Source organism: Aethina tumida, chromosome 5, assembly GCF_024364675.1.
Source record: "Aethina tumida isolate Nest 87 chromosome 5, icAetTumi1.1, whole genome shotgun sequence".
Classification (NCBI taxonomy): Eukaryota; Metazoa; Arthropoda; class Insecta; order Coleoptera; family Nitidulidae; genus Aethina; species Aethina tumida.
This window is the reverse complement of record NC_065439.1, coordinates 17,320,726-17,340,170: the sequence shown is the minus strand read 5'-3', so window position 1 is coordinate 17,340,170 and position 19,445 is coordinate 17,320,726. Positions and strand designations below refer to the sequence as shown.

The 19,445-nt window shown below is 36.6% G+C and overlaps 1 protein-coding gene and 1 long non-coding RNA gene across 4 annotated transcripts; one reads left to right on the top strand and one right to left on the bottom strand.

Annotated features, from left to right (window-relative positions):
* Positions 1-303: 303 nt before the first annotated feature.
* On the bottom strand, positions 304-17,969 carry LOC109601948 (dorsal-ventral patterning protein Sog). 3 transcript variants are annotated; one of them, XM_049967342.1, is made up of 8 exons: positions 17,416-17,969; positions 7,768-7,871; positions 7,165-7,194; positions 7,062-7,128; positions 4,177-4,254; positions 3,491-4,116; positions 1,866-3,431; positions 304-1,777 (listed from the first exon to the last, which is right to left on the bottom strand). In XM_049967342.1, the coding sequence occupies exons 1-8, from the start codon at positions 17,531-17,533 to the stop codon at positions 1,619-1,621; spliced, it is 2,748 nt and encodes a 915-aa protein (XP_049823299.1). In that variant the 5' UTR covers positions 17,534-17,969; the 3' UTR covers positions 304-1,618. The 3 variants fall into 3 exon arrangements, with proteins under 3 accessions (XP_049823299.1, XP_019873814.2, XP_049823300.1); XM_020018255.2 differs by having other exon boundaries at positions 7,062-7,194; positions 17,416-17,968; XM_049967343.1 differs by lacking the exon at positions 17,416-17,969 and adding an exon at positions 8,902-10,551 and having other exon boundaries at positions 7,062-7,194.
* Positions 11,312-11,855, top strand: LOC126265551 (uncharacterized). Its single transcript, XR_007548040.1, has 2 exons — positions 11,312-11,680; positions 11,724-11,855. It is a non-coding gene; the product is annotated as an uncharacterized LOC126265551 (long non-coding RNA).
* Positions 17,970-19,445: the final 1,476 nt, after the last annotated feature.

Here is a 19,445-nt window from a genome sequence, read left to right as displayed (position 1 = left end):
TGAGAATGAATATTTTTTGGAAACTTTTTACCAATATGGATATAGAACCGTTAGCGAAATCGTGAAATGCTTGTAATATAGTGTACCAACGCGTAAAAGTTGCAATATATATGTACACAGTAGTACATAATAATTGTATTCATACTCAATCAATTTATACAAATTTTAATAAGAAGAAATGTCTTCCAAATAAACAAGACATTAAAAATTTGTGTTATTTTACAGACCCACTCTTAAACCAAAAGGTAAGTATAAGCACTAAGACTTCGTTTAATTATTACTGAAGGTGCAAATAAAATTCGGTTTGAATTAATCAAGCATATATTTCTAGGTAGCAGGTACACTTAGATATAAACATAGCTGTACTTGTTATTTGAATTGGCTCATATAATAACATATCACCGCGACTCAGTGCCAGACTGACCGCGGAAAATTACCAAAATGCATTCATGAGGCTTTTTCAAGTTATATCTAAAAATATTACTTAAATAAAAAAGTAAGTTTACAGTTACATAAAATATGTACGGTGTTTATTTTTTATACTAAAAAAAATTTACAAAGCGTATATGTACAGAATATGTTACACTAAAATAAGTATAGTTCAGACACACTATTATCACATTCACGCGTAACTAAATTAAAACTACAATAATTTAGCAAAATACTGTAATATTGCGGGGGAGATTCCAAATCCGAGTATATTTTTCAATTTTTAAGTACCTAGATCACAGTATAAGTAACAGTCAGTATTGCAACTCAATTTCAATTTCCAAAATAAAAAACAAATAATTATTTTAAAATAAATTTGTATATTTTTAAACAATTTTATGTACATTATAACTGATCCCAGACTATATTTACAATTGGGAGTTTAAGGGAGTTAACATACTGATTGTTATTTACATGTTTTAATTTCTTGGTATGGCACCAAATGATATGTCTTACAAGAAATTATTTAATTGTAAACCTTTCAGTTGAGACCAAAACGGAAGCAAGTCTTGCACAGACACTACTTTGTAGTTGCCAAACTTTTTTTAAAAATTCAGAATCGAGATTAATATAATCTTGTCAATTTTTGATACATTTTTATTCCACCAGACAAGAGTGTACTTTCGTTTTGGCCCGCGATTTCTATCAGCCTTCTTCTCTAGTGAGTATATTGAGTTCTACCGAAGAAACTCCGTTACAACTATGGAATAATTTACATGTTTTTCTGAAATAAATAGTTAGCGATAAACAGCCGTAGTAAGCACCAAGAAAGTATCTGACACATCGAGTCCGACGTGTTCTAAAACAGTACGCAGACACGTTCCTAACGATTAACACAGCAATAATGCAGCCAAACAAAACGTCTCCAAGAAACAGCAACCCTTAAAAAAATAAAAATAAATAATCTATCAACAAATTCAAGTTTCGTTTGACTGCATTTCCTATACAAGAAGTAGAATTTACAGAGAGTATTTAAACTAGACTACGACATAAATAAATAATGACAGGTCTTCACGTCCAATCTTACTATCGTTTCAGTCTTCTTTGGTAACAGGGTAACATGGGACGTTGGTCCCAACGTTCGAACCAAACATGTCTACATTCCCATAGACAGTCCTCTATTCTCCGCTCAGTTACGTCGATTCTTTTTATGCCGGATCCTCCTGCATTCTTTCGGAGAGCAACAGAACTCAGACTGTCCCAACGATTCGTGATTTCGTTTCTTCTCTCGTCGCCTGTTACACGTCTCCAGGTTGCACGTCTCCCTTTTACACTTCTGGTTACCATTCTGAAATAGACAATAAAATTATCAAACACTGCTCATAGTTGACCAAAGTCAAAACAAATAAAATAAGTCAATTAAAAAATATACTTACAAGGCATGTACAGGTAACGCATTTGTATTCTCCAAGGGTGTCGATGTAGGGATGGTACGTGGAGTTGTTCCTGTGCGGCTCATTGGGATGATATGTGTTCTTGCATCCGCCTTCGTCCAAAATTTTCTGCGGGTCGGGTCCTTCGATTTTCGGCACTCTGAGCAGCGGAAACTCATCGTTTTGCTCATTTATGTTGATTACTTGGCAGTTTTTGCAACATCCGGGCACGTTCACGCATTTGATTTCAAATACATCTGCCAGGCACTCGCACACCGTGCAAGTCTCAAAGCCGCCCGGCATCAAGAATGGATGGAATTTGGCTCCCGGTGAATAAGTTTTGCCGTTCAGGCTGCACTTGGTGATCTTATTGTTTACCGAATCTAAGACATCAGAACAAATCGGACAACATTCACCTTCTTCCTTGACTAGTTTGCCGTTGCATTTGATTTCCGGACAAGTCATGGTGTCACATTTGGCGCGACCGTTTTGGCAATAGCACATTGTGCATGCGTTCTGGGACGAGGTCCATTGTTTTTCTTCGTCGTAAAATTTGCCTTCGTGATAGCAAGTTCCAGGCTGGGACTCCATACCTGATGGCTCACCGTAAAAGTTAAACGGAATGTCGTTGTCGGTGTTCGGTGATCGACATTCTTCTGGCACTTGAACGTGCTTAAGCGTGGTACTTAACAAAACGGCTTTGGTAGTGAAGTTCTTTACTTTAAGAATGCACACACCATTGGTCAGCCTAGCGGTTTCTTCGTTTGACAGAGTCTCCAGCGGGGCTCCATCTACTTGTGACCCTTGGAAGGTGTCCAAATATTTAGGCAAAACTGGCGCTCCAGGTGCAAGAGTGGGCAGCATCTCCAAGGACAAATCGAATTTCTGTTCACTGAGGTTGTCGATACCATTCAAGGTGACATCGTAGTGCATATGGCATTCACGATCGATTGAAATCCAAGCAAAACCAGTCGCAGAGCTGGGCAGGGCGTAGTTTTCACGTTTCAACAGAAGTGGTGCTGGTGCATCTCTGGCATCATCCACAGGTTTGGATACAAGTCTTCCTTGTATGACACTGCCGCCTGGAATTGCAACGTCCACAGCCAGTTTTCCATTGTACAAAGGCTCCAACAATTTGGGGCTCAGTTTTTCTAAAGTGCCATTAATCCATCCGCTAATTTCGTTAGGGGTCAAGTCCTCGAGTTCAGTGCTCCTGCGTTTTGGCATGATGTGGTTTAATGTGACCGTGTAAGGCGACTGAAGCGATTGGTAATTGTCGAGTTGAATGTTGTACTGCAAAGTACCTTCGTTGTTGAGGTATAACCAAGCCAAACCGGAAACACCATGAGGATTGGATGTGGCATTGGATGATGAAATTGAAGCTTGGAACAATTCACATGATACTTTAGCGATGACGTTGCCACTAAGACGCAAAGCCTCAGGATTAGACAAAGAAGCTACCGTTAACAGTAGTTTTCCTCTGGTAAGCTGCCTCAAGTCTTGAGTGGAGATGGTTGACGTGATGTTGATTAAATTCCATTCAGTGGAAGGTTTCTTGACGAACAAAACCTGTAACAAAAGTTAAACTTAGAGGTATGCTCATAATGGTGAATTAAATATTGACTTACCTCTTCAAGAATGGGGTCCTTGTCTTCATGGGAGAGAGTGACCTTGATAGGTACATTGGAAGTTTCATTCAAAGCAAACAAACCGTTGAAAATTACAGACAAGTGGATGGAAGACGACGGCGAAGTGGTGGTGGAGAACTTAATGATGGCAGTACCACCAGAGCCAAGCATCAAGTTTCTGTTACTACCAGGCGCTGGCTCCAACAAAGAACTGTAAATCTCGTGTTCCAAAGCGACGAAGTTTAAAATTTGTCCGCTGAGCGACTCCTTTTCTCCCCACACAAGTACGGCCCACATTTTGCCGTGACGGATGTCACGTTTGTAATCCCTGGGGACACGTTTCCAGACCCCGCACACTTTCCTGGTGGCATTTTGATAGACGCTGTTGACTGAACCGCCCGGTCTGGACAGGCTGAACTCCTCCAAGATGTTACCGGATGCGTCCACGAATTGAAGGAGACGCGGTCTTGCCGCCTTTTCCGAGATGTAAAAGGAGAAGTGGAGGTTCTTCTTTATGAACGAGAATCTGCCTGTTGCCACGATGTTTTTGATGTTGTTCACTTCCAGGGACAAGGGCTCGTTGTTGGTCACCAGTGATGAACGGTGGGTTAGAAGGGCGGAGAAATCTGTAAATATAACGGAAGAGTTAGATAACGTGTCTAGATTGTGGGATGTGGGGTACTTACGTCTGCTGGACTTTTCTTCCTCGTCATTGGGGTTTTGCGGTACTATCTCTAGGCTCGGTTCCTGTTGCAAGGTGCCATCTGTAAATTAGAAAAAAATCAAATGAAAATGATGTAGGCGTCGTTCATTAACGGTGGGCGTAGAAAATGGTAATTAACGGTCGGATGCAACCCAACAAATATGGTGTCCCTAACATTTATAATGCAAATGGTGTCGTTGCCGGCTTTATGACCCGGGCAATAGGAGATGTTTCTTTTTTACGATAAAAACAATTAAAAAATATTTATGAATGGAAGAAGGCCTGCGAGGGCGTAGCGATGCCTTAAAGTGAATCTGTGTGGTTGTACCGCGGCAAATAGAAAGTTTGAAAATGAACAAGAGTTGCGTTGCGTTCAAGTGTGCATATATGGACAAAGTCGCTCGACCCGCGTACACACCATCATTTTCTCTCCATCGGATACCTTCATGTCTGTGCTATTTATACGATCTGAATCTCGAAACGGGTATAAATTATTTATTTGCATTTTTTTGCGTCGGCACAAATAGACGCGCATTTGTTGTTGCAAATGCTGTTGTTGAAATAAATAGTGTTTATTTATCTGGTAGTAGAGGCGTCGCGTACGACATCGGAGCATTGAAGACGCGAGAACATTATCTCACCTTGCGGGCGCCAGTCTGGCGTTTAAAACATCGCATTCATCACGGCCAGGCTTAGCTTATTGATTATTGTTCCGTAATCGATTTAAACGTATACAGGGCGTTCGGAACTAAAGGGGCAATAATTGAGGTGTTCGTTTGTGGCCACTGTCGGACCATCGGTCGATCCTTGTCCGCGGCGTGTTGGACAAGAGCACGTTCCTTTCAAGAGCCGTCGTGGGCGACAAGTTGTGGACACCCACCATATGCAGATGGCGCCACTATTAAGTTTCCTATGTCTGCGCAACGACTGTTATTTAATAATACACCCACTAAACGCGGTCCTTTAGCTCGGCCGATGCAAATTTTCGGCCGCGAGTATTTTAAGTGTTTTATAAATAGTGCAGGGTTGGGAGGAATTACGCAGTTTAAAAATGGAGAGTTTTGTAATTTCCTAGGGGGTATTAACGGTGTTACCGTTTATTTATCATCTGGACAAGTGATGATAAGATGATGCTGTTGTTACATCGTTATCTTGGATTGTACTTAGAAAATAAATAAAAAACTGATCGTATCAGTGTTTATGATTGTGTCAAATTAAATAAGGTGACTTTAGAGTACATCAGCCGGTTATCTTGGAATTAATAGTCAAAAAAATATAATTATTATAGCACACAATAAACTTGTAAAACCTTGTTTACTGCCTAGATTTACTTATGTAACAGATGCGACGTTTTACAGGTGAGGTGACATGGAATGTCCCCGGGTGGATATCGGGGATCGGCATGTTCACGTAAAAAAAAATAAAATAAAATAAAACAAGGCCCGAAACCCCGTTCTCGGAAACTAAACTACCGATTTTACTGGCGAGATCTTGACAGGAATTTCGTTAACACGACATTCTTGTGATGCATTTTTTTTAAACAGATTTATGTCGATTATTTCATTCAATTTATTCCGGGGCCTTTGATAAAAATCACTGTCTCGACACAATGCCCGGGCCGGTAAACGGTTTTTAAAATAAATTTCGAACATTAACGGCGGCACGAAAAACCGTAGAATCCGCCGGGACCGCATTATTTTGAGTAATTAAAATGTCTACGGACGTTCGGGGACAATTGGCTCGGTGGGTACGGGTTTTTGGCGAGGCCGTCCGTGGATGAGGGATAAGTCGAAATGTTTGGACGTGTCCCGTAACGCTTCTGATTCCCCCGTCTCTATAAATAAGCATCCAGTGTATAGACCCCACATGTTGTCTTTTAGCACGACATAGAATTTTGTCGAGTGGAGAATATAAATATTTACGCTGGCGCCACAATATTATATGCAAACGTCACGAAGTCAAGCCAGATAATGTTCGATAAAAAGTGCAAACCGGCGGCGTACGGACGGTTTCTGAGCGGGCGAAAATCTCACGCAGAACGCGCCGAGACCGCTCAGGTATGAATTCATTTCTATAAATGTAGTAGCGCTTTAAATATGCCAAGACGCCCTTGACTGCGCCGCGGCTCTAGACGTCGCGAAAAAATAGAAAGCGACGACAACCGTCCTGACACGGCCGCGTAATATATTAGCCGGAAAGTTATATCAAAGATCGGCATCGCCGCCCGAATTCTGGCCGTTCCACACCAAACCCGAAGACCCTCATAAAATGATCCCAGATAGCCATCCAAAATTACAAGACACACTTATCACGAAAATCAATTTTTCTTTCTAATTTGCCAATTAAAACTGTTTTTAAGATACTTGATTATTTATCTTGAGAAATACAGTGGTGGTCATTATTATAGCAATTTTTGAAAATGTTAAATATTTTAGCCATTTTTTAAGAATAAAACTAAATTGACCAGTTGCATAGTAGTACCACTCACATAATTTAATAAGTTGTGACTCAATTAATTGAAAATATTATAATTTATGAAAAACAGAACTCATCAAAATCTAGTACCGGTTCTAAAAATGATATTAGGTACTCGTTGCCCGGTACTTCACAGAAATGGAATCAGCGACATGGTTAATAAAAATAAACAGCCGAACTGAGCTGAGTTTACTATGCCATCTTCTCGTGTTTATTCAAACATTTACAAACCGTAGTAAACATGAGTTCTTTTTTCCATATGTAGGTCGTTAGGCGCCACACAACAGCCAATCTAGATGACCTTGCGTTTTACTATACGCACTCTCAAAGTCAATACACCGCGAAAACACCACCTTATGCGGCGTTAAACGTTAATTAACAAATGTCACTCACTTTTGAAATCCTCCGGACACATCTTGCAGCACTGGCCGGGCTTCTGCACGGGGTTGTCGCAGTTGACCTCCGGACACTCGTTCTTGATGTTCCTGCACTTGACGCGCGCCACTATGCGCTTCTTCCTCGAAATCTGCAAAAAACGAACCGCCATCCATGAGACCACGCCAACATGCATAATAAAAAAAAGGTTTTTTTTTGCAAAGCAGCAGTGGGTGTGAAAACTGACAGATGCAAAGAGGTGTCGGTAGATCACGGCGAGTTATGGAACAGTCGGTCAGCGACCCGCGTGACCTCCACCTTTCGACGCCCCCGTGTCTTCATTAAAAAATTGTTCGGTCGCTCCGGGAAATTGGAGCAGAACAGTCGCGTCGCCGGACGACCCGTCGGCACCGGTCAGCGAAACGCGTACCGGAGCCGTCAGGAAAAACGTCCGACTCCAGTCCCCATTTTTGTTTTAGTTTTGTTTGTTTTGCGTGAAAATATCGCCTTGAATAATTCATTCGGTTTTAAAATTCCCAGCCGGTCTCGCCGGCTCGGCGAAATATGCATGATAAAAGTGCACGGGAATTTTAAAATAAATGTGACGTACACCTCGTAATTACATAAAAAACTATCGGTACGTGGACGTGAAAATGGAGAACTGGTTTCGGCACGGAGTGACCCACACAACGGGGAAAACTCAGCCGGAATGTGATGTACTTACCGCAACGCATTCGCATTTCATACAATAGACGACGCCGAACGGCACGCCGAGGTCCGGTATCCATTGTGTGCCCAATTCTTTCACTTCGTTTCCGAAAACGCATTCTGGAACACAAAAGACAAAACAAGGTGAGCATATGTGCCATCATTTCGACAACAATGGTGACGTGCCATTCAATAGGGGTCCGTCGACGTGTTAATTAATGGACCAAACAGATGACCGAAGAGTGGAAATTGACGAGTTGACGTCGTCCGTCAGGTTACGTCGCACGTCGGTGCCGGTATTTTAAGTTTTATTCATTTGGTGGTCTTTGGAAGCCTTCGGAATGCCTGGGCGAATCAATTTATTCTCAATGCTATTGCACATGGCGCCTAGTCCACTTGAGACCATTAAGATAAAGTACATTTTATAAAAAAAAAAAACTCGAGTGTAATCAGCATATGTATTGAAATTCGCACAGCGGAGCGATATTTCTGTCAACTTTCATAAGTGATTATATAATGGCGGACTAATTTTAGATGTGATAAGCTGCGAAACGTGCGAGTTGTAAAGTGAAAACAATAAAACGTTCGGTATCTTTTGTTTGTCTTCGAAAATAAAAAATTCCACAGACAAAACATTTTTATTTATTAATAAATTACGGGTTTCTTAGAACGGAGCCTAGATTGATAGTATTGTAGAGCCAAGTTGTCTGCCATTGTGCACACATTCTTTCAATTTTACGTCGTCCACGTAAATTTAGAAACGCCATTTACATAACGTGTCAGTCGTTGGAGATTTGGTAGTCCGCATAAGGAGCCGAGATAAAATCTAGTTGGAACCGATTAAAAAACAATGGGAAGAAAGATAAATGAATGAAAATTGAACGTGCATAAATATTGATGACGACATGGGTATTGATAAAGTTGGCGCAATTCTCCTGTTAGTAAAAACACATGAAACTCGGATTGTTTGTTTTATTAACCCACGGGTGGCTCGAAGTGGAATGGAAATAAAAACAAACGAATAAATACGTGTAATTTATAGTATATCTTCAACAAACATGCCAAATTTAATAACACGCTATTGACAATAATTCATCCTCCACTAGTTTACGATATTAACTTAAAATATGCGCTAGTTATACTTACTTACATTCTCTAAAAAATTAAACCAGTTCTCATACAACAGAATTGTATCTCGGTCTGGCTTGAGCCCACCATGAAGTGGAAAAAGCTTGATACACAAGTATAAAAAGAGAAAATTATTCCCTTCAACTTTAAATTGTTTAATAAAGGCATCGTTACCACTTGTACAAACATACTGCCTCCACGGAACGAACCGTGATCACTTTGCACGTAACCTACTCCGGTGGTCACAACCGAAATTGAACCGTCCACTTTCCTTTGACAGCACCGTACAACCAACAGCAACAACAACAACAACAATACAACCTTGGGAAGCTGGCGGTTCGTGTAAAAAAAAACTGCCGGTAAATCCATGTAGGATTATTTAAAGAACCCAGAAATTGTATTGTTCCAATTGTGGTCATACATTTTTGCAAGTAGCGGCCAATCCCATTTTCTCTTCGGTTTGCGAAACGCGCTTCTTTTTGTCGTGTGACACAGAGAAGAACATAAAATCCTTTGATGCTGCATATATAGTAGTACCATGCGAGTTTTATTGTTCGCATCGCCAAATATAGAGCTAGCGTGCTGCTTAGAAATCGGGAAACTATTTTAAGAATTCGATCGTACATGTTGTTTTTCCATTCCGTGCGCTCGACGTCCGATCGCATTGAATATTATTATAAAATTGTGCATTCACGGGCCGCCGTCTCGCACCAGCCTTAACATCGTTCCCATCCCCCGTCCGTCCATCGAATTATTACCGTCCCGGTCGAATTGGGACCTACGCACAAATTTGACATTGGCCTCAAACCGATGTTTACAAAATCATAGTTGGCTCTCAATACCGACCGACCGTCAATCCATTACGACCAGAAATATGTTTCGCGTCCGCCGTTATGTCATTTTTTTTTTTTTTTTCAACCCACCCACCCACAGGACGCAATTTTTCTGCAAAAATCGCACCTGCTCGACGCGTCCATGTCAAAACAATGGAACGTAAACACACCGAGCGTAAAGCCAGAAATGCGCCTCGATATATAATTCTAGTGTTACACGGCGATTATTCCTGGACCCAACTTTCGGTTTCAGTCTCCGGTACGACCGACGCGGTCGGGAACCGGGGCCAAAACTGGTCGGGAAGTTTGCGTCCTCTTCGACGATCTACAAAAGTAGATTCGAGGTGGATGGACCGTGTCGATGGTGTACGCTAGACATGGTAAAAAAACTCGAGTCCAGATGGGCCCCCAGGATATATTAGTCACGTTATATTCAGTTTGGCGCGATTTCAATGCCATCAGACGACACACCTTTTAGTCTCGCAGCGCATCGCCGTGCCCGAAAAATACGTGGACCGTTTCTAAAGTTTTTTGCACCCATCGGGATTTGGTCGGCGATGGCAAAAATATTTGGTACTTCACATACCTTGAGCATAAAACAGTGTACAATGAATAGGATTGTAATGAAGTTAGGAGCAGATCAAAGTGAGGTTAGGAAAACGGGGGAATCCCAGACAATTAAATAACATTGTTAATTGCAATATTTAAGTTTAACTCACTCTACTAATTTTACGAGTATTTACCAGTTTTTTGTGCATCCACTAATCGGATATTTACCTCACTGTTACGGTACAACCTGACCCACACTGATGAGGAAAAGGTTAACGCGGAGTTATGTCAGCCTCTAATATTTCCTGATTTCGTAAGGCGGGAGTTACGTAAGTCGCATTGGATATCTCAATTAAAACTGAACCAGTACGGTCGTAGAAATAAAATATGGACGGATAATCTTTCACGAGTGAAACCCGTTAAAGAATAAATCTTTTAGCCGTAAAATAGGCTATAAAAATTTTGTAATGCGGTAAAAGAACGATAAATAATATTATTAAGTGTAATTAAACGTGTTTAATCGCAGATTTATAGGATTTTAAAACTGGCGCCGGCCGAATCTGGGCACGAGTAAATAAACCGATTTTTTTTTCTTCCTTCCATCACATTTTTGCCGGACTAGACGCGCTTTAATGGAACACCCACTTTTATTTATAACCGTATAGACGAATATTAAACACACCTCGCACACACACACACACACACACACACACAGGTGGTTTTAAATAAGTATGACACATGACCGTGTCTGTATATATACACAAATATTTGCATTTTTTTAAATATTAACAATAGCCCGGATTTTTTTATAATACTCCGCGTCGGTCTTGAACCGAACCACCTACGTGTGTGTTTTGTTTAATATCCCATGCGGAACTCCTTCGAAATTAGCATTCAATAAAATGTATTCCGACAATTTTTTTTATTTACAGAATTCTGTATGGTAATTAGAGGGGGTCTATTAATGATCGGCGGCTCTTTCAAGATTATGCATCGGTTCGCTCCGTGTAACAAGGAAATTACCGGACGGATTTTTTTCGTCTGCGACACCTCGGCATTGTGCCGGAGGCGCCAGCGCGAAAATCCAATTAATCCGTTTAAAAAAAAAACTACACACGGGCGTTTCGATAATCGCCATGTCACATTAGTTGGGTGCGCGCGCAACCGGCTTAATTAATTTCAAATGGGATTGTTAAAAATTGAATAAACTTTAACAAGAGAGTGCGCCCGCACATTACATACAACAGAACTGTTAATTGTTTAAAATTGCATCAAAAGTCAGCGGGTGTGAATCTAAGAAGGTTAGAAGCAGCGTATTTGTTTAAAAAGAAAACATAACCTCAAACAATTCATTGCTTGTCAAGTAAAAGTGTCTCGTGTTTTTTGTCGGGAATTGCTTTAAAAGTAAATGCTGTGAAGGTAAGAGGCACATTGTTATTCTTCACTGATAACACAAGTTAAGATTTCAGGTATGCCACAAACACTTGTGAAGAATTTCTGCAACTTAGGTGCATGTAGAAATGTTTTAAAGTGCTGTATTAACGAAATTCAGGGAATCATACAAATAATAAACTTAAAAAACTGTTTTACTTGATCATCATGACAATTTAAATTTTATAAAATGCAAGTGTCATTGTTGTTGATTAAATTTTAGACTTATACCCAAATAATGTTAATATTAAGCTATTTTATTGGTGTTTATGGCAACAAAACTAGTGTGCAATGTGATTTACATCCCTTTTCACTTCTACATTTGCATATTGTCTATTTAATCGATCAAACACAAAACTAAATCTTCTAAATTGTTTTAGTCATTCCTCCTGCTTGTAAATGTACAACAAACTTAATCTTCTGTAGGTTCTGGGATCTCTTTATAATCGTTTTTGTTATAAAATACCAGTTTAACCCAAATTTTATGGCAGATAAGGGAACAGTATTGTTGTGACTACACCATGTCATTAGAGGTATTGTGTTTAAACTCATTATTCACACTTTAATCCCTGGTAATTTAATTAAAAAGTACTGCCCGAGTACGTCCCTGGGTGAAAACGAACACATTTCCATGATGTCATGTCGGTATTTGCATTAATCATTTCGGAAACAATTTAATAACTTAATTTGATTGTGGAAATGCGTGCGTTCATTGAAGGAGCAGAGTAAAAAAAGGAAAGAACGAAACGAGCGGATTGTGAGAGAGATCTTTGTGTCATTACGACGTGTTTTTCGTCTGGTCTCGTTTTATATAGTCTCATTCATGAATATGGAAAAAATGTAATAAGGCTCGTTTAAAACTTTAATGACCGCCGCACAATCTCGGACGGCGTAACCTTGTTTTTCAATGGATTTAGGTCCGGCAAATCATGAGGATATTATTAATTTTTTTTTATTATTATTTGTTTGTTTTGGGTACGGTGAAATTGAACAATACGGTTTGGAAATGATCGATAAACACAAGATAAGATTGCCTTCTTTCCTAACGAGATTAGTTAGAGTTTGTATTGTTAAGAAAGCGAGATAATGTTATTGTCTGGAGCAATCAGATTTAGACAGACATAGAAAATAATTGTGCCGTGTAAATTTATGTTGTACGAATCTAATTTAACAATGGCTGGCGCCACGGTATTTTTAGTAACAATAACAAATAATGCACAAGCAAAATAAGCATCAAATTGCAAAGGCATGCTCCCATAAAGTGTTATATCAACATGCAGGCAGTTCGGTTGGTGTAACTCAAGGAAATATGCCGTATTGTCAACATAATTCAGACAAATTGACCCATTAGACCTGAATTTAGGAGGCTGTATCTGTGCCACGAAATATCAAAGAGCCTTTTCCTTCCTCACTGCAATTCCCAACGTCTCCGTCGTCTCTCTGGTATCTATAACTGTACGCGTTTAATCTCCTCGCCTCTTTTTTTCACTTATTATTAATTTGATTAATCATTTCCTATCGCAAATAACAGGATGTTGCATAAATTTATTGCGTTAATAATTAAAAATTAACGAAATTATAAATACAACTATTATGCAAATTTCAGCCTTGTTGTAACCCGTTTAATTTCGTAGTATCCGACGAAAAAATAAAACGGCCGGCTAATTGCAATTGTGCGGACCTCAAGGTTCGCGGTACCCGATCGGATAATCGGCGACGTCGCGCGGCGAGTTGAAGAGACGCGGCCCGTCGTATCGAAAACAATTATAGTAACGTCGCGACGTCCAGTTCTATTTAGAGTCCTGTACCCGATTGGGGTCATCCACACTTTGCCCGACACAACACGTCATAAAACAAAATGCAAATTAATTTGATGGTTGATGTGTGTGTGCGTGTTTTGGACCCGTCTTCGGCCCGATCGCCGAATTATAATTAGACGCGCTTCGACAACTTCATTCAGCCACCGGTTGGTCGGTTGCATAATGCGACGCTTATTTATATCGGGGGGACGGTGATTAAATGTCCGCGGGATCGGACGGTTGTCGGTGGTGGTGCCGGAGTCGGGGGCGACGTTGTCTTCGGTGATTCCCCGACAGTACTAAATTATGTTGTGGTAGCATTTCGAAGGATGTTTATAAGTAAACTGTGGTACATGCAGACGAGGAAGACGACGAAGAATATATCCTCTAGGAAAGTTTTTTATTTAATTACAATTTATATTTAATATAATAACTAAAATTGTTGTATAAATATATACAATTTATATAATATTTAAATTTGGAAAAAATATCTTTTTTAAATTTAATTTTATTAAATCTACAAAATACAAAAAGAGGAATATTCGAATTAATAAAATAAAGGTAACAAATTGCTCTAAAAATATTTTCTGTAATAATATTGTTAAATCAAAATGAATAAAAATTAAAAAGAATTAAAAATATTACAAAAAATAATTTTTCGAAGGAGGATGATTTTTTGATAGCTTCGTTCCGGCAGGGTGCAGCTCAAAATCCGGTCGACCGGATTTTTAAATAGATTTGACCCACCGACGTTATAAATAGCAACATTTTTTGCCACCAACAACTAGGCCACTTGTAATTTATCGTTTGTTAATTCGTCGTTTTCCCCACTATCGCAATTATTTAAAACATTTAACAGAATTAGCCAATTAGCCGTACAATACTGGACTGGGACAAGTCAATTCGAATAAAACATCTTGTTTAATTAGAAACGATTCGAACTTTCAACTCGGAGAGACCTTCGGCAGCACAACACACAGTTCAGTTAATTTGTCGACCAGTAGTACCCAAACCGATCCGGATTCCCGATTTATCCGATTTGTTGGCGGACACATGTTTTTGAATTGTTTTTCGCATCGCGTAAAGTGCAACAACGTGCGTCCATTGCCTAATATGCGGCCCCCCCGACGCCGAAGCCGACGGTTTATTTTCGAACGTGCAACGCGTCGGACCTTGTTTTCCATTAAAAGTGGAAAAGTCGTAAATTTTACCACAAAAAAAAATGAAAAAAAAAACAACAAAAAAAGACGGAGAAACATGTTAAATATTATAAATTTAGAGCAAGTCGGGTGAGTGGTTGATGATATTTTTAAAAGCTTACGACTAATTTTTGTTGATTTATCGAAAAACATGGACGACCGACAACCGCAAGTTAATTTTAAATTTTCGAAAAAAAATCCCATGACCTACAATTACATAAACGCTGATTTACGAGGTGACACGCAAATATCGGATCCTGGGGTAGGGGGGATGAATGGACGGTCGCCCGGGGTGTGTTTACCTACCCCCAGGTGCACCTGTGCACAATAACTCGGAGAAAACTTCGTTCACAGGTGGTCGCTACGGTAATGAATGGTTGGGAAAAACCAGAAGTGTCAATTAGGCAGTAAAAGAGATTATGGAGCTATTATCAAGTGACCGGTAGCCCCGAAAAACAATCGTGTCAAGTCAGATACGTAACCCTCCAGTTAATCGATTTGTCATCGATAATTTTTCGTTCGGTTACACACGTCTTCCAAACCAGATATTCGATTTTGATAACCGACAACGTCCTTCTATTTGTTTTGTAGTAGATATTAACTGTTGATCGTATGTGTATGTACACTGTATTTACTTTCTAAGGCATGCAGAAATGATAAGGAATTTATGTAGTTGTACATATTTGGTCGAAACACGTAAGATATAAAATTAAATATGATTTATATATTTAATACTTGAAACTAACGCAATTATTTATTTACAAGCCTTAAATATTGCAAATGTTTTCTAATGGTAACATAAATAAAGATTAAACATTAAAAATATTATTTAAATGCCAAGTTTACAAATTAGAAGAGTGTTGTAAATTTAATTTCACCTAATTGGTGAGAAATTATGAAATAGAAAAGTATGTTAATAAAAATTACAGCAAATCTTTCTTTCTGATTAGAACAAAATAGATTTATATTTATAATTATTAATACATTTATCGATATAAATAAATTTATCTAGTAAGTGGATTAAGGTTTTATATGACATTTTTTAAACTGAAGCAAAACTGAGGTTTTAAAATTAAAATTTATGCATTTAATAAAATATATATTTCAATTTACAAAATAATATTGTGAGAAATGAACATTGAGATGATGAAATCTTGATAAAGTGAACTCAAATATAACATAAACAAATACGGAATATAAATAATAACAAAATTAATTGAATTTAAGCCATATAAAATGATAAAAAAGCACTATAATGTTACTAAACTAAATATATGTAACAATAAAATCCCAATTTATAATAATGTTTTATTTAAACATTAAATTAATAATAATAATATATTTTGAAAAAGGATATATTTTGTTCTTAGAAATAAATAATTTTTAAAATTAATATAAAACATAGATTTTAACTAAAATTAAAATATTAATTTTATAACATTCATTTATTTATTGATGTTTTCTCTTAAAAATCAAATTATTGAAAATTTATCACAGGAAATTTGGGATTATGAAATCTTGATAAACTAAACTAATATATAAAATTACAAAATATAAAATTAGTAAAATTTATGTTTTTTACTGAAAAAAGATAATTAAAAATGTTCTAAAAATATTGCAATAAAACGAAAAATGTATATATTTATGTAAATAATATATCTTAAAAAATAATATTTAATACATATTTATATTTATTATAATACATAAAATTATTGTAATAAAAACATACAATTTGTTCAAAACTAAAATATTTTTAAATTTAAATTATATAAAATAGAACAATTAAAATATTGTAGTAAAATAAAATATAAAATTTACATTTTATATAATACATAAAATTATTGTAATAATTAAAAAATATACAATTTACGTTATTATTTTACTATTAAACTTAGAACTTTGATGTTTTCAAAGAATTTAATAAAATTAAGGTAACTAATATAACTGAAAGTGTACTGAAAAATATTTTCTGTTAAAACAAAATGGATAAAAATTAAAAATATTTAAAAAAACTGAAAAAATAAAAAATATATTGAGAATATATGTAATAATAAAATATTAATATATAAAATAAAATTAATAAATAATTATTGAAATAAATATAAAAAACATACATAATATAGATAAGGTTTAAATTACGAAATTTAAATATTTTATTAATTTAGAGCATAATTTTTGGTAAACTCTTAAAACAAAACTTTGGGCTAACATGTTATAATTGAATCAAAGCTTTACTGAAACTGTATTTTGAGACATTTACCATAAATAATCTTGATAAAAATACAGCAAAACGGTTTTAATTATAATTGAGAAAATCTAGCATTGAAAGCATGACAAAACAGACTTCCATAAAATTTATGTCATTTAACCATTGACCACACCAAAACAACGTATGGTATCGCTTCTAAATTGTTATTGCCAATTACACTCGCGTTTATTATCTCGAATTACAAAAAGCCCGCAATTACCGTCGTTTTTCAAGGACCCCGGCCTTTGATTTTCGCTATTTTTCCCCCCATTTCGATCGCGACGAATTCCCATTTGACGAAAATAGACTTATTTTCGGTGTCATTCACACTTGCATTCCATTCATTGCGGCAATTTTAGATTAAATGCCGCACGAAATGCAAACGCACAAGAAGCAATAAAAAAGAATAACGAAATTTAATCACGTTCGAGAATGGCACGTCACAAAGTTAATGTAAAAAAAAAAATTAGTACTTACCGGCAGATCTGGACCGTATCCTGGACTTGTCCTCGTCGAGGAGCGGTGCCACACTCCTCGCTTCCGCAATGGTGAATACGATCAGAACAAGAAACAGCGGGTTCGTAAACTTGGCCATTATCTGTGCCTGTTCACGTTCTATCGATTCAGTAAAAAAATAAAAACTGTTTCACATACACACAAAAATCAAGCACCTCACTCGTATCGTACGTACAAGAGAAAATTGACGAAAAACCAGGTACGCCGAAATTTATCTCGCGTACATCGTCCCGATCGTTCGGCACCGATTGATCAAATCGAATGGACTTAAAAATGGTAAATATCGAACACCGGATTTTATACTGCGAGTGTGTATTTATGTAATGGGACGGCCGGGTCTCGTTAATAGCGCGGTGTCCACGACGCTGGCTTGCTACAAACTGATTGCTCGGAAAGCATGTAGTAGACTATGTATCGTTCCCCACCTCCTTTTTCGTCCTTAAAGGATTTTATTGTCCTAGGACAACCGAAACTGGCCAATCGGCGGCTAAAACGCACCGGTCCACCCACAAGATGACTTCGTCGTCCGACAAACCGACGATCACGACTTTCAACTGTGGCGCTATTTCGGCCGCAACGTGCTTTTATTTGATTTGATTAGGTAGGTACCCGGTTAATTTCGGTGTCAATGGATGAATCCGTACGGGGCCGTACGGGAAAAACCCACATTAGGTAGATTTCGATGGAACCCACCCGTTCAATAGGACACCCTAGATGAGGTGTTAATTCCTACTTATTCAATTATTATTTTTTATTTTTTAAATATACTCCTCACGAATAAATTTGTTATTGTTTTCGGTTTTTTATGATTTATTGATCACTTGTCGATTATGCTCAATATTATCTCATTTTTATAAATCTAGATTAGGTTTATTATCAAACTCTGCCATCGTGGGTGGATTGGTTCAGTTGTGTGATATTAATTTATTGACATCTATACAATATTCAGTTGCTTTTTATTACATTTTTAATCATTCATTGATTTTATATACTTTATTTTATTAACTGGAAAAATCAACATATAAAATAACTTAAGGACTAATAATAAAAATTATTACTTATAGGTACATTTAAACACGTTATTACATTCTTTTTTAACAACTTTTAGAAATTTTTAACGCAATGAAAAATATATTTCTATTGATAATATATAAATATTTTTTTACACACATTTTTGTTACTAATTAAACATAAAATGTTCATTTCATATATTTAAAATGTTGTTAAATTAATTTTTTTAATGAACGTTTATTCTAACCAAATTAAAATGACCACAAAAATATATAGACATATTTCAACAGTTTAATACATTTCTATTAGTGGTGTTACATTATTTTGTTACTTATTAAATAAAAATACATGTAAAAATTAATATTAGTATTTGTACACACATTTAAAATGTTAAATTAATTTTTTAATAAAATACATAGATTCATTTCAACGATTTTTGTTAAATAAAGTTAAAAGTGTATTTAAAATGTTGTTACATTAATATTTTACTGAAGCTGTATGGAATTTTTATTTAAATCAAATTAATGATTACAAAAAAAGAAAAATACACGTTATAATTTTTTTCGACAGTTTAACACCCTTCTATTAACTATGAAACAGAAAATTAAAATTAATAATAGTAGATACATTTTAAATGTTAATATAATTTTTAATAAATTTATTAGAAGTGTCAAAAAAAACACAAATTTGTTTTTCAATAATTTTATTTTAGATAAGAATTCGTATTTATAAGTGTATTAATATTGCAATGAATTTTTATTCTAATCCAATAAATATATACATGAAAAAAGAATAACTATATATCATTTTTTTCAAAGGTTCGACACTCTTCTATTACGTCTGAATCAGAAAATTAAAATTAGTATCAATAGATATATTTAAAATGTTAAATTAATTTTTAATAAATTTGCCAGGAGTCTCAAATTAAAATACGCAAGAAAAATACATAGATCTTTTTTTCAACAGTTGATGTTATAGAT

What these genes read in the sequence shown, in the direction of transcription:
- LOC109601948 (XM_020018255.2), bottom strand. Translation starts at nt 17,533, where the DNA reads ATGGCCAAGTTTACGAACCCGCTGTTTCTTGTTCTGATCGTATTCACC. An exon ending in GGAAGAAAAGTCCAGCAGAC is followed by an intron (nt 4,117 to 4,176) that starts GTAAGTACCCCA and finishes TTATATTTACAG; the next exon opens with ATTTCTCCGCCCTTCTAACC. An exon ending in AGGACCCCATTCTTGAAGAG is followed by an intron (nt 3,432 to 3,490) that starts GTAAGTCAATAT and finishes CTTTTGTTACAG; the next exon opens with GTTTTGTTCGTCAAGAAACC.